The sequence below is a fragment of the Paramisgurnus dabryanus genome, chromosome 22 (assembly GCF_030506205.2).
Source record: "Paramisgurnus dabryanus chromosome 22, PD_genome_1.1, whole genome shotgun sequence".
Lineage (NCBI taxonomy): Eukaryota > Metazoa > Chordata > Actinopteri > Cypriniformes > Cobitidae > Paramisgurnus > Paramisgurnus dabryanus.
This window is the reverse complement of record NC_133358.1, coordinates 2209947-2226961: the sequence shown is the minus strand read 5'-3', so window position 1 is coordinate 2226961 and position 17015 is coordinate 2209947. Positions and strand designations below refer to the sequence as shown.

The following is a 17015-nucleotide window of genomic DNA, read 5'->3' as shown; positions in this document are numbered from 1 at the left end:
CAGAAATAAAATGAGAAGTACTATTAATCTGTAATGAACATTTGTGTTAAGTGTGCACTGATTAATAATGTAGAAAACATAATCATTTATATAAAGTAATGCTGTGCTTTTGTAATTGAGTTTGTGCAGTTGTAAAAATTGAAAATTGTTGCCTTAACCCTTAAATGCATGAGCGTTTCTGCAATCATTATTACATATTCAGGCTCTTTAGTTAACCAGGATGTTCATCTAACACAACTGGATTACTAACCAAATAGTACAAAACCGTCTTAATATTTCATTAATAAAACCAGAATTATAAATTAAGGGACACCCCCTTTTTTTCTTTTTTTTTTTTTAAATATGCTCATTTTCCAGCTCTCCAAGAGTTAAACATTTGATTTTTACCGTTTTGGAATCCATTCAGCCGATCTCCGGGTCTGGCGCTACCACTTTAAGCATAGCTTAGCATAATCCATTGAATCTGATTAGACCATTTAGCATTGTGCTAAAAAAATAACCAAAGAGTTTCGGTATTTTTCCTATTACGGCAGAATGAGGCAGGGCTTGACATTAACTTTTTGAGGAACTTGTCCTTCAGACAAGTAAATTTATGTTTCACTTGTCCATGCACAAAAGTCACTTGTCTGCGTAAAGATTTCTAATATAATTTATTTCTTTTGTTTTGCTAATCAGTGGCCAGCAGTTACTCTGGGGTGGCACATAAAATCTCTATCATCCAACCTTAAAATACTTGTATTATAGGTGCGTTAATCACAATAATGTATAATTGCTACAATACTTTAATTTCAATTAAAAATGAGATTAACATACAATGTTTTTTTAACTATTTAATCAAATAAAACTTTTGAAATTTACTTTGAAACCAGAATTGATATCTCCCAATGCTGAAAAAACTATGGAGACCAGAAAATCATGTGAATTTTGTAGGCCACTGAAATGTATTTAACTAAGATTCATTTGGCTGCTTCTTGCTACTCTTTCTGAAGATGGTTTCTATATCTGCTGCCTTTCTCTTCATTTTACCCACATTTCAATGATTGTCTGACATTAAAACACTAAAGCAAAACATTAAAACATTACCATGTTTTAAAAAACGTATTAGGGTAAATGTATCTAGATTATCTGTTACATATAGGGGCAGTTTCCCAGACAGGGATTAGACTAATCCTAGACTAAAATAAATATAAGAGATGTCCAAACTGAAAACATCTTGCACTGACATATCTTAAAATACATCAGTGCCCTTGGTTTGGCCTCAAAATGCACACAAGTAATGTTTTTAGTAAGGCATGTTTGTGAAAACTAGTTATATTTCCTAATTAAACTAAGGTCTAGTCCTTGCTTAAGCTAATCTCTGTCCGGGAAACCACCCCATAAAATCAATCTTAATCCTAGCATTTACGCTGTAATGTTTGTGTGGGATTTTTTAATGTACAGTGACGAACTCTGTCAGTTTCAGTCGGCTGGTGCGTGGCGCACACACACAGAGGCGCGCTGAAAGAGAGATTCTCATTATAAAACAGATTCTTAAACAAGATTTTAAGACCATTTAAAGACCGTTTTTACCGAACATTAGAAGAGAAAAAATACAGACTTAAATCGGCTTTTTTGACACACAATGATGAAAACGCGGTTGAAGTGTCTGTCATTTATATTCATGCCGGAGCCTGAAGAAATATCACTCTCCACTCCACGCCGTCCCGCCCCTCCGGCAATCAGGTTTCATGCGCGCGCAGCTTGTTTAGTAACAATGACAGCAAGGTGTAAACGTGTGTGTGTGTGTGTGTGTGTGTGTGTGTGTGTGTGTGTGTGTGTGTGTGTGTGTGTGTGTGTGTGTGTGTGTGTGTGTGTGAGTGTGAGTGTGAGTGTGAGTGTGTTGGCGCGCTGCGCTCTGTTCAATATTCTGCTCGTTGTTTGCGCTGCGTGTTCTGCTCTGTCGTTAACGGCACATAACGTTAAGTAACATTGTTTGAAATTTAACTTGTCCCGTCGGACAACTAATTTTCTAGTACACTTGCCCTTCAAAAAATCCACTTGTCCCGGACAAGCCTTAATGCCGAGCCCTGATGAGAGTATAGTTCCTAGCCATATCGGCCTAGAAAATCGCTAATTTTAATTTTCTGTAGGTCTTAGTACATGATGTAACTACAGAAGAGTCAAGTTTTAAAAAGGAAAAATATTGGAGCTATTTGGTTATTTTCGAGCGCAATGCTAAATGGTCTAATCAGATTCAATTATGCTTAGCTATGCTAAAAGTGGTACCGCAGACCCGGAGATCATCTGAATGGATTCCAAAGCAGTACAAATCTGGAGTGTCCCTTTAAAGCATGATTTGACTGAGATTCTGGAAGCTGGAGGTCTAACTTAAAAAATGATGAATGCTCACTGTGAATACTCTAACTTGTTTAAAAAAACATGCACTGCTCACGCATGCAAATAGAAAAGTAAACAAAAGTCTTAATTTACTCCAGACATCTGAGATGCTGTAGATGCAGTGGATTAGTTTCATTTTCTAAAGGAATTTGCTTGCCAATATACCGAAATTCATTTCTGCCTGCACTAATCATTGTACAACAGACTGCTTTGTGAACGAGTGTCAATTGAAAGCAGATTTGTTGTTACTCAATGATGAATCATTACCAACTGTTTGTAATCCATGCAGCATACCTCCAAAAAAAAAGATGATGAATCTTTCCAGTTGATAATGTAGGACGGGGAGCAGCAACTCATTTACATTTGAAGAGCGCACACAAAAACAGCAAAAAGAATTCTCCCACCCAAAAACTGATATTTTCAACAAGGCAGAAGAAATGATTTTTAGGGTATTTTAAGCTATAACTTGACAGACACATTTTGGCGACACCTATAAAAATATTGTGTATAGCTTGATGGCATATTATATAGGTGAGCATATTATGTGGTAATCCCCAAAATCATCTTTGCTTCCACTAAGAAATCGGTTCCCCACATCTTGTTTATTGTGTGATAATGCATCTAGCTAGTCTCATTTCTGATTTAACTTTAAGAAATGGATGAGGTTGGATCCAGCAAGTTGTATTAACCCTCGTGTGGTGTTCATATTTCTGTTACTTAGACAATGTTTGTGGGTCTAGTGGACCCACTGCATTATTTGTATCTTAAAACAATGCAGTCATACAAATTTATGTATAATTGTTTACAGATGTTTACTTTAGCCTTATTGCAAGTAAAATAAACAGAATATATGGTTAATATTTGTCATTTACCACTAGTAGAGGACTATTTATAGATTCAAGTGCTATTCGTTTTTGTGATAATATGAAATAAGAGAAGAAAATTCTATTCTCCCCCAGATATTGGGGAAAAACATGTTTATCTTAAATAGATATTTATCACTTTTTCATCTCAAATACGTTTTTCATCACTTTGATGTTTAATTCTTTGAACTAAGTTTGAAATTGTATGCATTTGTGTCAGTTTACATAGCACAAGCCCCATCTGGAAAGATGCCGTATCATAACACATCATCCACATTGAACACATAACCTGTTCATGCCAGCCTATACAACACATAAGAAGCAAATTTTTACCATGTAGCTGTGTTGCATATGCATTTCTTGTTTTTTATAGACATATACTGTGTGTTCCTCTCCATCTTATGTCCACACACACTGCAGTACAATGTGTTGCTATTGGCTACAACCTAAAATGATAAAAATGCTTGGATATAATTTTTACTTTCTCTATTTCTACTTCTCTATTTACTTTCTCTCTCTCCGCACTCATACGCACACACACACGTGCGCGCGCACACCATAGGTTTTGTGGTAAACCCATGGTTTTACAAATGGTAATCAATACACCAATTTACCATGATTACTACACTTTTACTATAATACAACCATTCTTATTTTTTGTAAGGGAGATAACGAGAAAATGTAGAATGGTTCATGTTAGACAGAAGGTAAAGTGTTTGGGACAGTGGGGGGCAGACAAGTGTTCATGCTTGATATATAACATCATGTATCCTTGCGCTGTTACAGCAAGTGCAGAAGGACAAAACTCTGACATGCATCCATCATCTATGTACAGACATATATAAAAACACACTCATGCACTCACATCAGTCCCAGATAGAAGAAAAAAAGAGTGAAGTTACATAGCACATTCAATTTTTACACTCTTATTAACCCCGGGTCCAGTGGACCCGAACACTACATATGTAATATAAATGTGTAGGGGGGGTGTACAGTGTACAGTCATTATAAAGCTGTTTATTTCTATGTTCTTTATAGAAAATGAGCCAAGGCCAATGAATCTGAGGTTGAAACAATAATTAATTGCATAATTTTTCTTTTGTTAAACATTAAAAACGGGTCCCACAGACCCGAACACCACACAAGGGTTAAGGGTTGAGTTTTAGTGCAGCGCTGCTGGGCTAGTGGCCCGATGGTGGAAACGCATCTTGCGTTCACCGCCAGCAAAAAGTGTCTGTTGATGCAACTTTGCAAGGCAATGCTCGCATTTTGTTTACATCATGTACCCCATAGTGCCTGAAGTTTTTACCAACTGTTCATTATGTCTTGTTAACAAGATAAAGAGCTGCATGCAAGGCGAGATGTGTTGCTTCATAAACAGAAGACCCTGATTGATTCAATGAAACTATCAGCGCTGCGCGTGGCGCATTAACACAGGGTAAGTGTTTGTGACAGCTCCCGTGTTATCTACACTCAACAGAAACTGACAGCTCTACCATACACCCATAAAGAAGGCATCTGATTGTCTACTGCAATTACATGACTGAAGCAAAACAGGAAGAAGAGAAAAGTTACATGGTGGTAATGCATCCATACACAATTTATAGCGTTAGTTTAACTGTGCAGGAAGAAAGTTTAAGTGGAAAATGCTCCACTTGAGGCAGCGTAATTGTGTCAAAAACATTAGCGGGTCTGTGATTCAGTATGTCTCAGAGGCAAGAACATCTTACAGATGCAGCTACTGTATGGATGTTTCTGTGTTATTCTGAGCTAAACACAAGCATCAAAGGGCTGTCAATCTTCTTCCTTATCAATGAAAGCACATGATTAACATGAAACGGTGTGGCATCTGTAATCTGGACTGTTTGCTTTGTGCCGTTCTTTTACCTGGAAGTACAGAGGCAAAAAAATGGCAGATGTGCAGAGTCTTAGATGCTTTTTGTTCACTTCATCAATCACAGAAATCATCTAATGTAAAAGAAGGTGCTAAAGTACATGTGTGTGACCCCAGGCACCATCTTGGCACCTTAACACGGACACGGATGACAGACTTTTCCAGAAATAGACTATCTGCTCCACAGAGCCCCGGCCCAGCTGCACAAACCCTCTCCTGAAAGGAATATGTGAGCCTTGTGCACCATGTGTGTGGTGAGATGCTCATTTAAGGGGTTTGGCTTGAGGGTACCAGAGGTTTGGGGGAAAGAGAGAAAAACATCATCCTGGAAGTCAAGAGATTTTTAGGGGATGTGTAAGCACTCACTCTCTTTAGTGTTGTTCTGCATTTTTGGACTCTATGTTATTGCAAATTGAAGCATAAATTAGGGGAGAGTTTCAAATGATATGCCAAATATAAGGTTTTATCACAAACCCTTTAGGCCACCAACTACCTGAATGCCACAGAAACAAAATATTAGTTCAAGGTTTTCCAAACAACCAGTTTTTAGATTTTAAAGTTTTATTAAAACATTCTTTTTTCACTTTCAAAAACATTGTATTTTCCCCCAATTTTAGTCAGATTATCCTTTAACCATGCCATTCAGAATATATTAACCTCGATTAAGTAAATTAACTCATTGATGCAGCTTGTAGCTATTTTTCTTATTTGTATTACATAACAAACTGCTGTTTTTTTTACAATGCAATGAAAGAAATCAAAAGACCTTGATGACCAGACAAGAGGGTCATTTGTGATTGAAAACAAAACAGAAGATGATATTTGGACATCTCCCCTTACATTCCCATGTGCTTTCATCTATACCCCACCTTCTCCAGTTGCACTCTTTGCCCCACAGGTCTTTCCAGGGAACTTAAACAAGAGCTCCTGTCTTAATGTCTTCTGAAAGGATGTCTTTAGGGTGCTGTGGGAAGTGATACTGAAAGTAATTCCAACCGAAATGGCACGACAGTGAGAGTAGTTTATTTTTCTTCTGAGCATAGCACTGATCGACTGAACTCCAGCCTGCAGTTGTTTATCAGAGTTCATGTGTCACGGTCACTGCAGTGCCTTCAGCTACCCTACTGATGGCCATTGGTGATGAAACACTCAAATAACATCTCATTATCATATCTCCTGTTCAAATCTGCATATTCATCACACCAATCTGTACCTCATTACAATGCAGGTTTTAATTCGTCCTGACTAATTTCACCCGGAGTGAAATTTAGAGTTTCTATTAAAGCCACAAGTTAACCCTCTTATATTTCTGTAATGAACACAGAACCTAAATCATGGATATTTTGATTTGTGAGAGTGAGTGTGTAAGTCACCAAATCCAACCTTATATTATTTTAATCACTGTCTTGTTACCTAAAACATAACAGAAACATGTTAGCAACTCCTAGTAACTGATAGCTGGGATTAAAAACATTTTTGACACAGCGGGGTTAGTTGTCACACAGTGTTATAATGAAGCCTCAGGTGTGCAATGATAATGAAATGAAAACAATGAAAACACTATTCATCAAAATGATAACTGTATCAGAAGAAATAACTCACAATTATGATTTTTGTCTTGATTGTGCAGCACTTAAAAATAATATTATTTGTGTTTAAACAAAATTTTCTAGCAGGTGTTACAACAAACCCTTTGTTTGTTACAATGAACCCCACCTATAATGTTTGCGCTCCCGTCACTTTCGGTGTAATTGTACAATAACGGTAGGTCCCACAAACAAACTTCAAGTGTTCATTTGTAGCAGAGATATGTGTATGTGTGTTGATTGTGTAAAAAAATATTTATCTAACTTGAATATTTTTTGTTCGATAGAGCCAAATCCAAAAAGCGTTAGTTTGTGCCTCACTCTCCCCTAGTTACACTATACTTCAGAATAATATAAAAAATCAAAAGCAACCCAAACAAGTTATGATTACAAAGTCAGTCATTATTCTACATTTTATTTTAAACACCTAAAATAAATTTACCAAACTTTCAGAAACCCATCGCCCTCATTCAACAGTGACCAGGAGTTGTGTTCAGTGTGATGTTTACCTCAATCGCATAATATATTGCCTGGCATATTACATCAAGATTAAAATGTACTGTAAATTCATGAGTTCACACTTAAAAATAAGTTGAATGAATTAAATTTGTAAACGTATTTGGTGTGCTGTCCGGGGAGAGGGCTCTGAGCAGGGAATGAGCCTGAAACACAGAGTACCCCCCCCCCCCAGGAAATAACTTGGTGAGTGAGAGGAGACAGGGTGGAGGAGGGATTCTGAAAGATCCGAAGGATTTTCGGTGAGTTCAACTGTGATTTATATATGGCTTGCTTTCGATCTGATTGGGTGTATTGTTGATTACCGATTGTAAGCGGCTGGTGCTATTGACAACTGATTGAGAACAGCTGGAGTCAAGGTATTTTATTTGACGTGTTCCTCCCGAACTTTGTTAAGAAAACATCATATATTTCCACCGAAACAAAAGTACCCAGAATGCAACACAAACTACAGTATTTTACTTTAATATAGAAAATCGTACTGTACTGTAGGTTTTTACAGCATTGTACTGCTAAATCTGCAGCAACATCTAACAGTGTGTGTAACAATTCATGTGTTGAATTTCAGCAAATCTGTGTATGTTTTATTTGCTTATTATTTTGACCGTCTTATTGACATTAACTCCCTAACAGTGATGAAGAAACACAAGTCATATATAAGTCTGGGGAATAGAAATAAATTGCCCAGACCCTCATCTTATCTCTGTATAGGACGCTTTCAGCAGGCACATCAGCGGCTGGCAGTCAGACGGCTCTTTTCTAATGGATTAACCTTGACAGGACATGAACCAGAAGTGTTCCTTTTGCTCCTGCATGACTGTGTCCCACATGCACAGCCTGCACTCTTCACTGCCTGCGTTCACGGCTGTGGGCATAAGGCTGCAGCTCAGGCATTTATGATATACATACACATGCCAAGCACATGCTTTGACCTCCTCCATCCTTACACATGATCCCCAAAACAACTCATTTACCACCAAAATGACAAAATATTGCATGACGTTCCTGTTAGATTTTAAAGTGTCCAGCCTAACATTTTGCCTGCATGTTTGACAGTAAAAGGAAGGTTTAGGTACTAGTTACTTGTTCATCAGAAAATCTAATGTTTATTAATATTGTAATATTCCACTTATTAAACCTAAATCAACATAAATCTGGTTTTAAACATTTTATTTTACACATTGCCATAAAGTAGTTATATGTTGCACTTGTCAATACATAGAAAAGTGAAAACCATTACTCCTTAGTCTTTGATTTAATAAGCACACTACACTATTAGTCACGTCTGGCTTTAGAAACCGAGCCTTTAGAAATGTGCAGTGCTGTAGGGTTGAGAAGAGGAAGTGTTTTTGCACTTCACACATTTAAGAGGAAGACCTGTGCCTGTCAGGAATCACAACTGAGGATCTGCTTCATCTCACTAAGCCCCTCAGTCATTCAGCTCAAGGGAATCATATTGTTAGATGAGCCATCATCTGCTTGTTAGCGACTCCTTGTTGGTTCATTTTTCCGACTATATTTAAGTGCACATGACAAACTGCTGATACTTGGCCCTTTGAAAAACACATATGCTCGAGGCTGCCGTGAAATCGACATTTGCACCCGTCTGCAGGGCGTGAGGATGGAGGACAAAGCCTCCTTTATTGTGTTGGTGGAGGAGATCGGGCATTATCTCTTGTTGTTCTCATCATTCTCCTTAACTCTTCATCATGGCCACACTTATTATTGGCCCGCTCTTCTTTCCTAAACCAAAGTGTTTGAACTGCAAGCACCGTAGCCCCTGAGGGCCTGTACTCCTCCATAATCAAAGATGTTTGGGATGAGTTTACTGTGGGTTGAAAAGGTTATAGCAGTATTTTTCGCCGCTAACTCTGACAATGAAGCCACTGTCACCCAACTCGCAAAACTTTCAGATCTGTACATTCTTATGCTGATTGATTTTCTATATAATACATACGTCTGTAACATATGTGTTTCTTTCTGTGACCTGTTGTCACTTCATAATTTCATCACATAAACATACAAATGTAACTTTTCTTTGACAGTTCATGTTACTGCCCTTGAATCAACGCGGTATGTTGTTATCTGTAATGTAATTTCATGCCGTGTTTCTTTGCAAACAAACAGATGATTCGGATCTCACTTTGTACCACTTCTTCCCATAGAAAGTGTGTCCTCATAAACATTCACACAATTCAGACAAATAAATAATGTTTTTTTCAGCAGGCACAATTATTTTGTTTTAATTTCCCTAAAGTTTATCAGGTTTACTTGTACGCAAAGGCATCCCCTTATGTACAAGGGTAACTTGTTTCAGGTTACAGTTTAAGTTTAGGCTTATATAATCTAAATTAAATGTTTGACCCAGTCTGTCTATATAATGTAAAGAACATTCTGTGAGAAAATCTCAATATTGTTATAACTGACTAAGTAAGGTCATGTCAAAGATTGAAATCAAACTTCAATGCTCCTAATCTCATCATTATTTCACAGACAGGGTCACATTTAACACAAAAGTTGGGTCTGTCTGTATTTGATCTAACTCAGCATTTTTAGAGTATATATTAAAAATAGTTATAGTAAAAAAGTAACAAATATTTACTTTAAAGCAACGTAAAATTAATACATCTGAAATGTATTTTATTCTGGATTTGGTTGTTAAACACTTCATAATTAATTTAATTTAAAAAAGCAAACAAAATGCTAATTAATATGTTTTTATCTGTGTGTTTAACTGTCCCATACTGACCATCCATCTTGTTAATAAGCTATTTGGCAGAAGAGTTGTTTTTTAAGTTATTAAACATTTTTATAAAATATTTCATATTGGTGTTTCCATGTTTCAAAAACAAAATTACTTTTAAGTTTTATATTTTGATCCATGATTATTTTGATCCAAGACAACATGACAGCATTTTAATATAAATGTTTATAATAATTTAATAAAGGTATTATTTTATTATTTAAATCAGGGTTAGCATTCCATTTTGGGAGAACTTCTCTTTAAAAAGGTTACGTATTGTTTTTCTTTGTTTAAAGTAGGCTGTAATGTTTAGGCAGGAAGTATACCACAGGTATGTGCATGAATACACAAAATGTACTCAGACTAAATGAGACACTATGAAAAATGTGTTGTTTTCCATAAGGAATATCTTTCCCGGGTGATTTCACAGGCTTTTCATGCACTTGCTTATGCTGGTGTGCACAATTGCGTGTATGCTGCATTCGCTGTTTTAATTTATTATTAATATTTTATTATGTAAGTTAAGATAAATGAAAACACCATATTCATCCCTATATTGAGTATGTGGGGACACATCACTTCAGTCTTTCCAGATCTGTGAGTTAATTTGACAGCTCACGGGGTGTTGTGGAGTCTCCTCTGTTAGACAGGTACCCTAGGGCTAGCCAGCTGGATTGTGGATGCTTACAGATTTGGCTGCAGCTTCGTGCTGGGTGTCATCTGTCTGCGCGCTCCGCCGCTGCATGGCTATTTTTTGTCCTCCTGACATCATGTGGTTGAGCAGTTTGTGCCTGGCAGGGTTTGTCTTTCCAGGTCTGCCATCAAACTCAGCCAGCGAGCTCCTAATCCGGCGCGGCACCGCTCCCAAACGCCGGCACCTCCGGCATCCCGCGCGGGAATCCGCAGGCCACTAAAACTTCCACAAGCGTCGGGGGAGATCGCAGCACTCCTGCACGCGGCTGCGCAAGGGAGAAGAGAGAGGTGGTGGGGGTAGTCGCTGCCAGAAGACTTGTTTTCCTCACACACGGAGAACGTCCCCACTTCCACCGCGGGAATGTCACTTCGATTGCGCGCTGCGCACGAGATGCGCGCTGCCACAGGTTTGGGCATCTCTCCGCCTGTTGCCAGCAGTTTGACTCGGACACCGACGCAAATCCGCCGGGGAAAGTGACAGGGACAAGTCCACACGCGCGCATGCCCACGCGCGTGTCCTCTGCCCCTCAAAGCTACTGTGAACATTAATTGTAAAAGACACAATGATTCCACCCAAAGAGCTTTACAGTTTAGTGTCGCCAGACGGTGCTGACAGGGTTGCTAGGGTTTCCAGAAAAGCACATGATGATAAGTGCATATGTTGATTTTCAGACTACAGGAGGGGTCCAGTGGACTCCATTCAGCCCCGAGAGAACGCATAGACACACCGTCCATGATGGACTGTTTCTCTCTCTGCTGGACTCTCGGGGGGTAAAACGGTACCAGGATTGCTGACCTGCTCTTTTGCCCAGTGTTGGCAATGACTGACACAGAGATGGGCAGAGGATGAGAGTCAGACAGGTTGGTCAGCCTCAGGATGAGATCTCATGAGAGATTCTTCACCTGTTCCATGCCACCATCAGCCATCATATGTTTATATACTGCATATCAATACATAGTTTACATATACAATTTTGAATTTAAAGAAGTGTACAAATTACATTTCCAAACGACATATAAGGTACGAATAATATCCATATAGTGAATTTTAAGGCTGGTCGTATAGTGAAGATTGGAAACTCAGAAAGTTATCCTTCTTTAACTTTCCCACTTGTCTGTTCTTTTGTCCTTGTGAAACCTTTGTTATTTAATTAACCCACCCTCATATTTTATTTGGGAACTGAAACTCCCCAAGGCCATTTTAATAGCTCAAATAACACACTGTACTTAATATTGTTGCATCAGGTTGATACCTTATGACTTTCTCTGACTTTATACAAAAGGAAGTTTAAACTGTACTGTATATAACATGCTAGAAGTAAAATCTCTAGTAAAATCTTACATCTTTTATAGATTTTCATGTGTTAATTTTTGTTGTTAGACTAAATTGAATCTTACACTTTTTATGACATGTAAAATGAATGTTTAGTGTCAGAGAATTGGATATTTAACATTTGCCTATTGAGTTTTGATTAGGTTTGAAAATAATCAGAGAGGGAAAACAGTTTAAATCAGTTTAAATTTACTATTTAAACTAAAAAACACGAGTGGATTATTGTGCTATATTGTGGATTATTAGCTGCACAATAGATGTTAATATTGAGAGACAGCACAAATTCTCATTACAGTAATAATAGTTTTGTCTGTAAACCTGATTAAATAAAATCTGCATTACAATAAAAACTTGCGTTCATTCTGCAAAAATCAGAATCCTTTTTGTACATATTGAAACAATTCTTAGTAAAGTAGTGACAGTATAGATCAATGATAATGGGCACTGAATCAATCATATCATAATGTATTGCATATGGTCATTTAGTCAATGTTAATAAATGTTTGATGTTTTTTACTCTAATCAATGTAGATTTACATTAATGTTTCATAACATACTACGATCATTTGTATAAATAAACACTTCAAAGAAGTAGTAACATTGTTCTGTAATTAGAGTGCTTTTCAAAGGCTAAAGTTATAAAAAAGAAAAGAAAAATAATTCTGATTAATTCTTACTCCTGATCATGTCTCATGATGTATGTTCTGCTCATAGTTCTACAAGATGAAAAATCATGTCATCTGTCCTGATGAGGAGGCCGAAACAAAAACAAAGCTAGAGTAATACTTTGTCTCCATCTAGTGCTTATGAGTATTATCTCAGAAGAGAACGATTCTAAGATAAGACTTTAAAAGCATTAACATTCCTTTACATAAAGTAATAAAAATGTAAGAATGAATGTAATTAAATGATTAACCATAAATAAAGAAATAAATATGGGCGGTTCGACACACCGGCTGGTCAGTTGGCACTTGGAAATGGAGCCCCCGAGAGTTTCTGTAAATACCACCACACACTTCTAGTGGATCTAGGATTCCTTCAAAAAAAAAGTTTGTTTAGATACAAAAAATATTTTAGCAAATGCGTCCAAAACTTATTGTATATTAAATAAATATTTTTACCTTAAACATTTAATTTCTCAGTCGCAATCACTTCCCTTGAAGCCATTAACAACAGCGTATCAAGAGGCCTTTATTTTGACATTATTGTCAAAACTCTTATTTTGAATTTGCTTGTTGTTATAGCTTACACGTGATTTGTTGATGATTGTAAAACACTGCCGTTTGTATAAGGAAGCGGTTAGTTAACTATTATTAGTCTTTGGGAACTGAAGGTTTAAAATATTAAATACGGCGTCGGTCTTTGACTCATGTAACTCAGTTTTCAGGTAAACCATCTTATGATGATGGAGAAGATAGTTAAGGGTGAGTAACCTGAATGTAATAAATGCAGTTTTGCACACATTTAAACATCAATATTTACAGTTTATAAAGCCTTTTTCACTATAATAGCAAGTATTAAATGTTTACGATATTTACCCATTAACAAGTATTTAGCTGACATCAACGCTTGTCCACTGTGTTTAAAAACAATCATTGACTAAAGCAGGGATTGACAATGACAAAAACTTCTGCATACTTCTGCAGGTAAACGCACCATAAACACTTCTTGTCCTTTAACACACAGCCCATTTTATATTATATAATGCTATGTATTGTATATTACAATAAAAATAACATAGCAATCAAGGTTTAATGGCATTTATGGCTGTTTAAATGTAATATAATAAATAAATCAATAACATTTCAGTGTTTTATACATACATATATTAGGCTAAACTAGCAACAACAACAAAAAACATTTTGATGATAATTTTACAATGTGAAAAACGCCTGTATTTCTGTGTTGCTGAAATGTCAGATAAAATGACATCAGAAAGTCACAGTTTTTGTTCCTGTGCAGATGTTGGTGATATTCAGTCCAGACTGGTTGATCACAGGCCGGTCATACAGGGAGAAATCAGATACTTTCTCCGGGAATTTGAGGTATATCATTTGATCATAATCTTTATTTTGGCACTATTCATATGAAATGCTATAATTAAAGTGTACGTATCATCTGAATGTTTATGATGTTTGTCATCTATGAGAGCACAGGTGTAATATATACAGTTGTCAGTATATACTGTAAGGAACTTAACAGAAGTGTTTGTGTTTCCTCAGGAGAAGCGTGCTTTCAGAGAATGTCGTCTGCTTGACAAACTGAATAAGATGATATCAGACACCAATGCTCAACATCTGCCACAGTGTACAGAGAGTATGCACGACAAACTGTGTGATGCTCTTACGCGCCGTAAGTCTCATTATTTTAAAGTATAATGAGGTGTCAGGAACAACAGCAACATGATGATTCATTTGATCAGAGAGGTGAAGTTTTGTGTAACTACTAAATTGCTCATAAATACCATTTATACATACAACTTAGTTTTTTACATAGGTTACACTTAAAAAGTCCTAGGAATATATTTAAAGAAACTTTTAACAATATACACAGCAGTGATGTTATAAGGAACACTGCGATTCTTTAATCCCTAATGTTCAGATCTGGCCAGTCATTACATTAAGATGATGCAGATGTCAGTTTCATGGAGCTAATGTCCTTTTTTCAGTCTATTGTACTTTTCCATTTTCAGTTGAAGCAGCGAATCATATGACTCAGAGGATCCAGCAGAGGGAGCTAGCTGCTGACAAGGTACAGGATAGCGGTTTGCTTGTAAAGAGTGCTCTAAAGCCTGCAGCCTCTGGAGGTCGCATCAAGCTTGGTTTATTTAACTTAATCAATAAGCCTATTACAACAATTTACGATTAACTGAGAATGTCATTCAACTTTATATTTGTTAATATTCTGAAATATGACGTATGCACCCTACAAATGCGACCTCCGGAGGCTGCAGCCTTTGGATTGAGTCAGCCGATAGCTTTCTGACAAGTCTGTATTGTTTACTGCCTACTGTTTAACAACACATTTTTAGTATGCTATATCAAAGTGATGTGAGGTCATCACATTACAGTACAGAGGGTCAGAAAGTGGTATCCAGGTATCATCTTCCAAACATGAATATTTTAGATGTGTTGCATTGTGGGATATAATGCACATCTTTGCATATTAAGAAGTTTACTTAATGCAAAAATACCAATATTTATTGTGTGTGTAGAGTACACATCTGCAGGTGTGTTTGGAGAGGAGGAGACAGGACTGGGACGAGTTCATGAAGGATCAGTCTCATCTGAAGGAGGAGGTAGATGAAGAACACGCTAAAGCAGTGGCAAGACTCAGTGCTCAGTACGATGAGATGAAGAAAGACCTGGTGAAAAACAGTAGTATCTGAAATGGTGACTGTTATTATAATGAACATGTTTAATACTACTAAACTGTCAGTCCAATGAATATATATTACATACCTCCATTTTTATATTATGTAGGCTGTTTGTTCACCCAAAAATGACCATTTTATCATTAGTATAGATGGGAAGTAAACAAAAAAAAGATATATTATTTGTATCATTAAAAATCAGTATCTTTCAATGGGGTGGTTTCCCGAACCAAGGTTTATCTTAGTCCAAAATGCATGTTTGAGCTGCCTTTTATCTTATTTACTGATTCATTATGTCAATTCAATCTTGTGTGATGTTATTGATCTCTCTTTGGAACATGAGGACATTTTTTAAGCATCTTGATACAAGCGTCATTCTTCCAACAGCAGTTCATATTAACCATGTCAGTTTTTCAATCTCCAAAAGGCCTAAAGCAACTTAAAAAATCCCAAAGTGGCCCACATTACCACTCTGCACTATATATCCGGTGTTTTGATGGCATGTTAGTGCCAGATTAAATTTAAGTTATTCTTTGAAAATATGCACCTCCACTGCAGCTTTTAAGTCGCTTACAGTATTCATTTTTAACCCTCATAAGCCCCTATTTTTCTGTATACGTTAGAGTTCCCTGGGGGTAAAAATGACCCCAGAAATTAAGAGTTATTACAAAAATATATACATTTTTAAATATACAAATCACACCTGTGTGAGCATTTTACATCTTTGTTTTGCATCTGTGGCTGTTTTTTGCCGAATTCTGTAAGAAATGCTCTCTGTGGCAGTCATACCTTTGTGTGTTTGTGTGTCTGTTTGTTTATGTGTTTGTGTGATTGAGCATGTCTTTTCTATATTGCATTTGTGCTCTAGTACCAGGCCTACCTTTCTGTGTCAAAATTTTCAGATTTATTCTGGATGCATTGATTTTATTTGATGAATAACAAGAAAAAACTTTTTTTTTTTGCATTTCCCATTTTTTACACCTCTTCAGAACGGCCGAATCAAGCCCAGTTTTTTAATATGAATCTTGACAGATAGTCTGGAAAAGTCACAAAATCTTATTCCGCTGAGATGAAGGGAACCATGTTTTTTTTAACTAAATAAAAGTTGCTTGGGGGTAAGATTGACCCCAAGGGACTTATTAGGGTTAAACACTTTAAGGCTAAATGCATCATCTAATGTTTATGTGTATTTAGTTGTTGTATATTGCATTTTTGTACATGTTGTTTGGCACAAACATACAAAGACAAAATAAATGTCTATCAAAAAATAATACTCTTCATAAAAATCGTGTGTTGTGTTACATGGGGAAATATAGAGAATCATGAAAAAGATGAATGTAATATTCCGGGTTCCCACGGGTTCTTGAAATACTTGAAAGTTTGTGAATCTGGGTGAAAAAATTCACGTTTTTAAAAATATACATACATAGATACAGGTCATTAAAAGTGCTTGAATCTATTTTATGCAAGAAGTTTTCTGGGGAAAAAATCTAATCTAAAATGTAGTGTAGGATAATATGATAAAAATTCTAGACTTTTTAAGCACACGTGCTAAACTGTTCGCTTTAAATGCTTATATCTTCTGTATGTGAATGTTGATTCATAACAAAATGCTTTTTTGCATAGTTGTGTGTTACA

General features: G+C 36.6%; 1 protein-coding gene across 1 annotated transcript; it reads left to right on the top strand.

Moving 5' to 3' along the window:
• Positions 1–13269: 13269 nt before the first annotated feature.
• On the top strand, positions 13270–16648 carry bloc1s5 (biogenesis of lysosomal organelles complex-1, subunit 5, muted). Its single transcript, XM_065287980.1, has 5 exons — positions 13270–13428; positions 13967–14049; positions 14227–14356; positions 14697–14755; positions 15219–16648. Exons 1-5 carry the CDS (start codon positions 13404–13406, stop codon positions 15390–15392), a joined length of 471 nt encoding a protein of 156 aa, XP_065144052.1. The 5' UTR covers positions 13270–13403; the 3' UTR covers positions 15393–16648.
• Positions 16649–17015: the final 367 nt, after the last annotated feature.

Excerpts from the sequence above, each read along its gene's own strand:
- bloc1s5 (XM_065287980.1), top strand. The coding sequence starts at position 13,404 with ATGATGATGGAGAAGATAGTTAAGG. Across the intron at positions 13,429-13,966 it reads GATGGAGAAGATAGTTAAGG|ATGTTGGTGATATTCAGTCC; the intron begins GTGAGTAACCTG and ends GTTCCTGTGCAG. Across the intron at positions 14,050-14,226 it reads ACTTTCTCCGGGAATTTGAG|GAGAAGCGTGCTTTCAGAGA; the intron begins GTATATCATTTG and ends GTGTTTCCTCAG.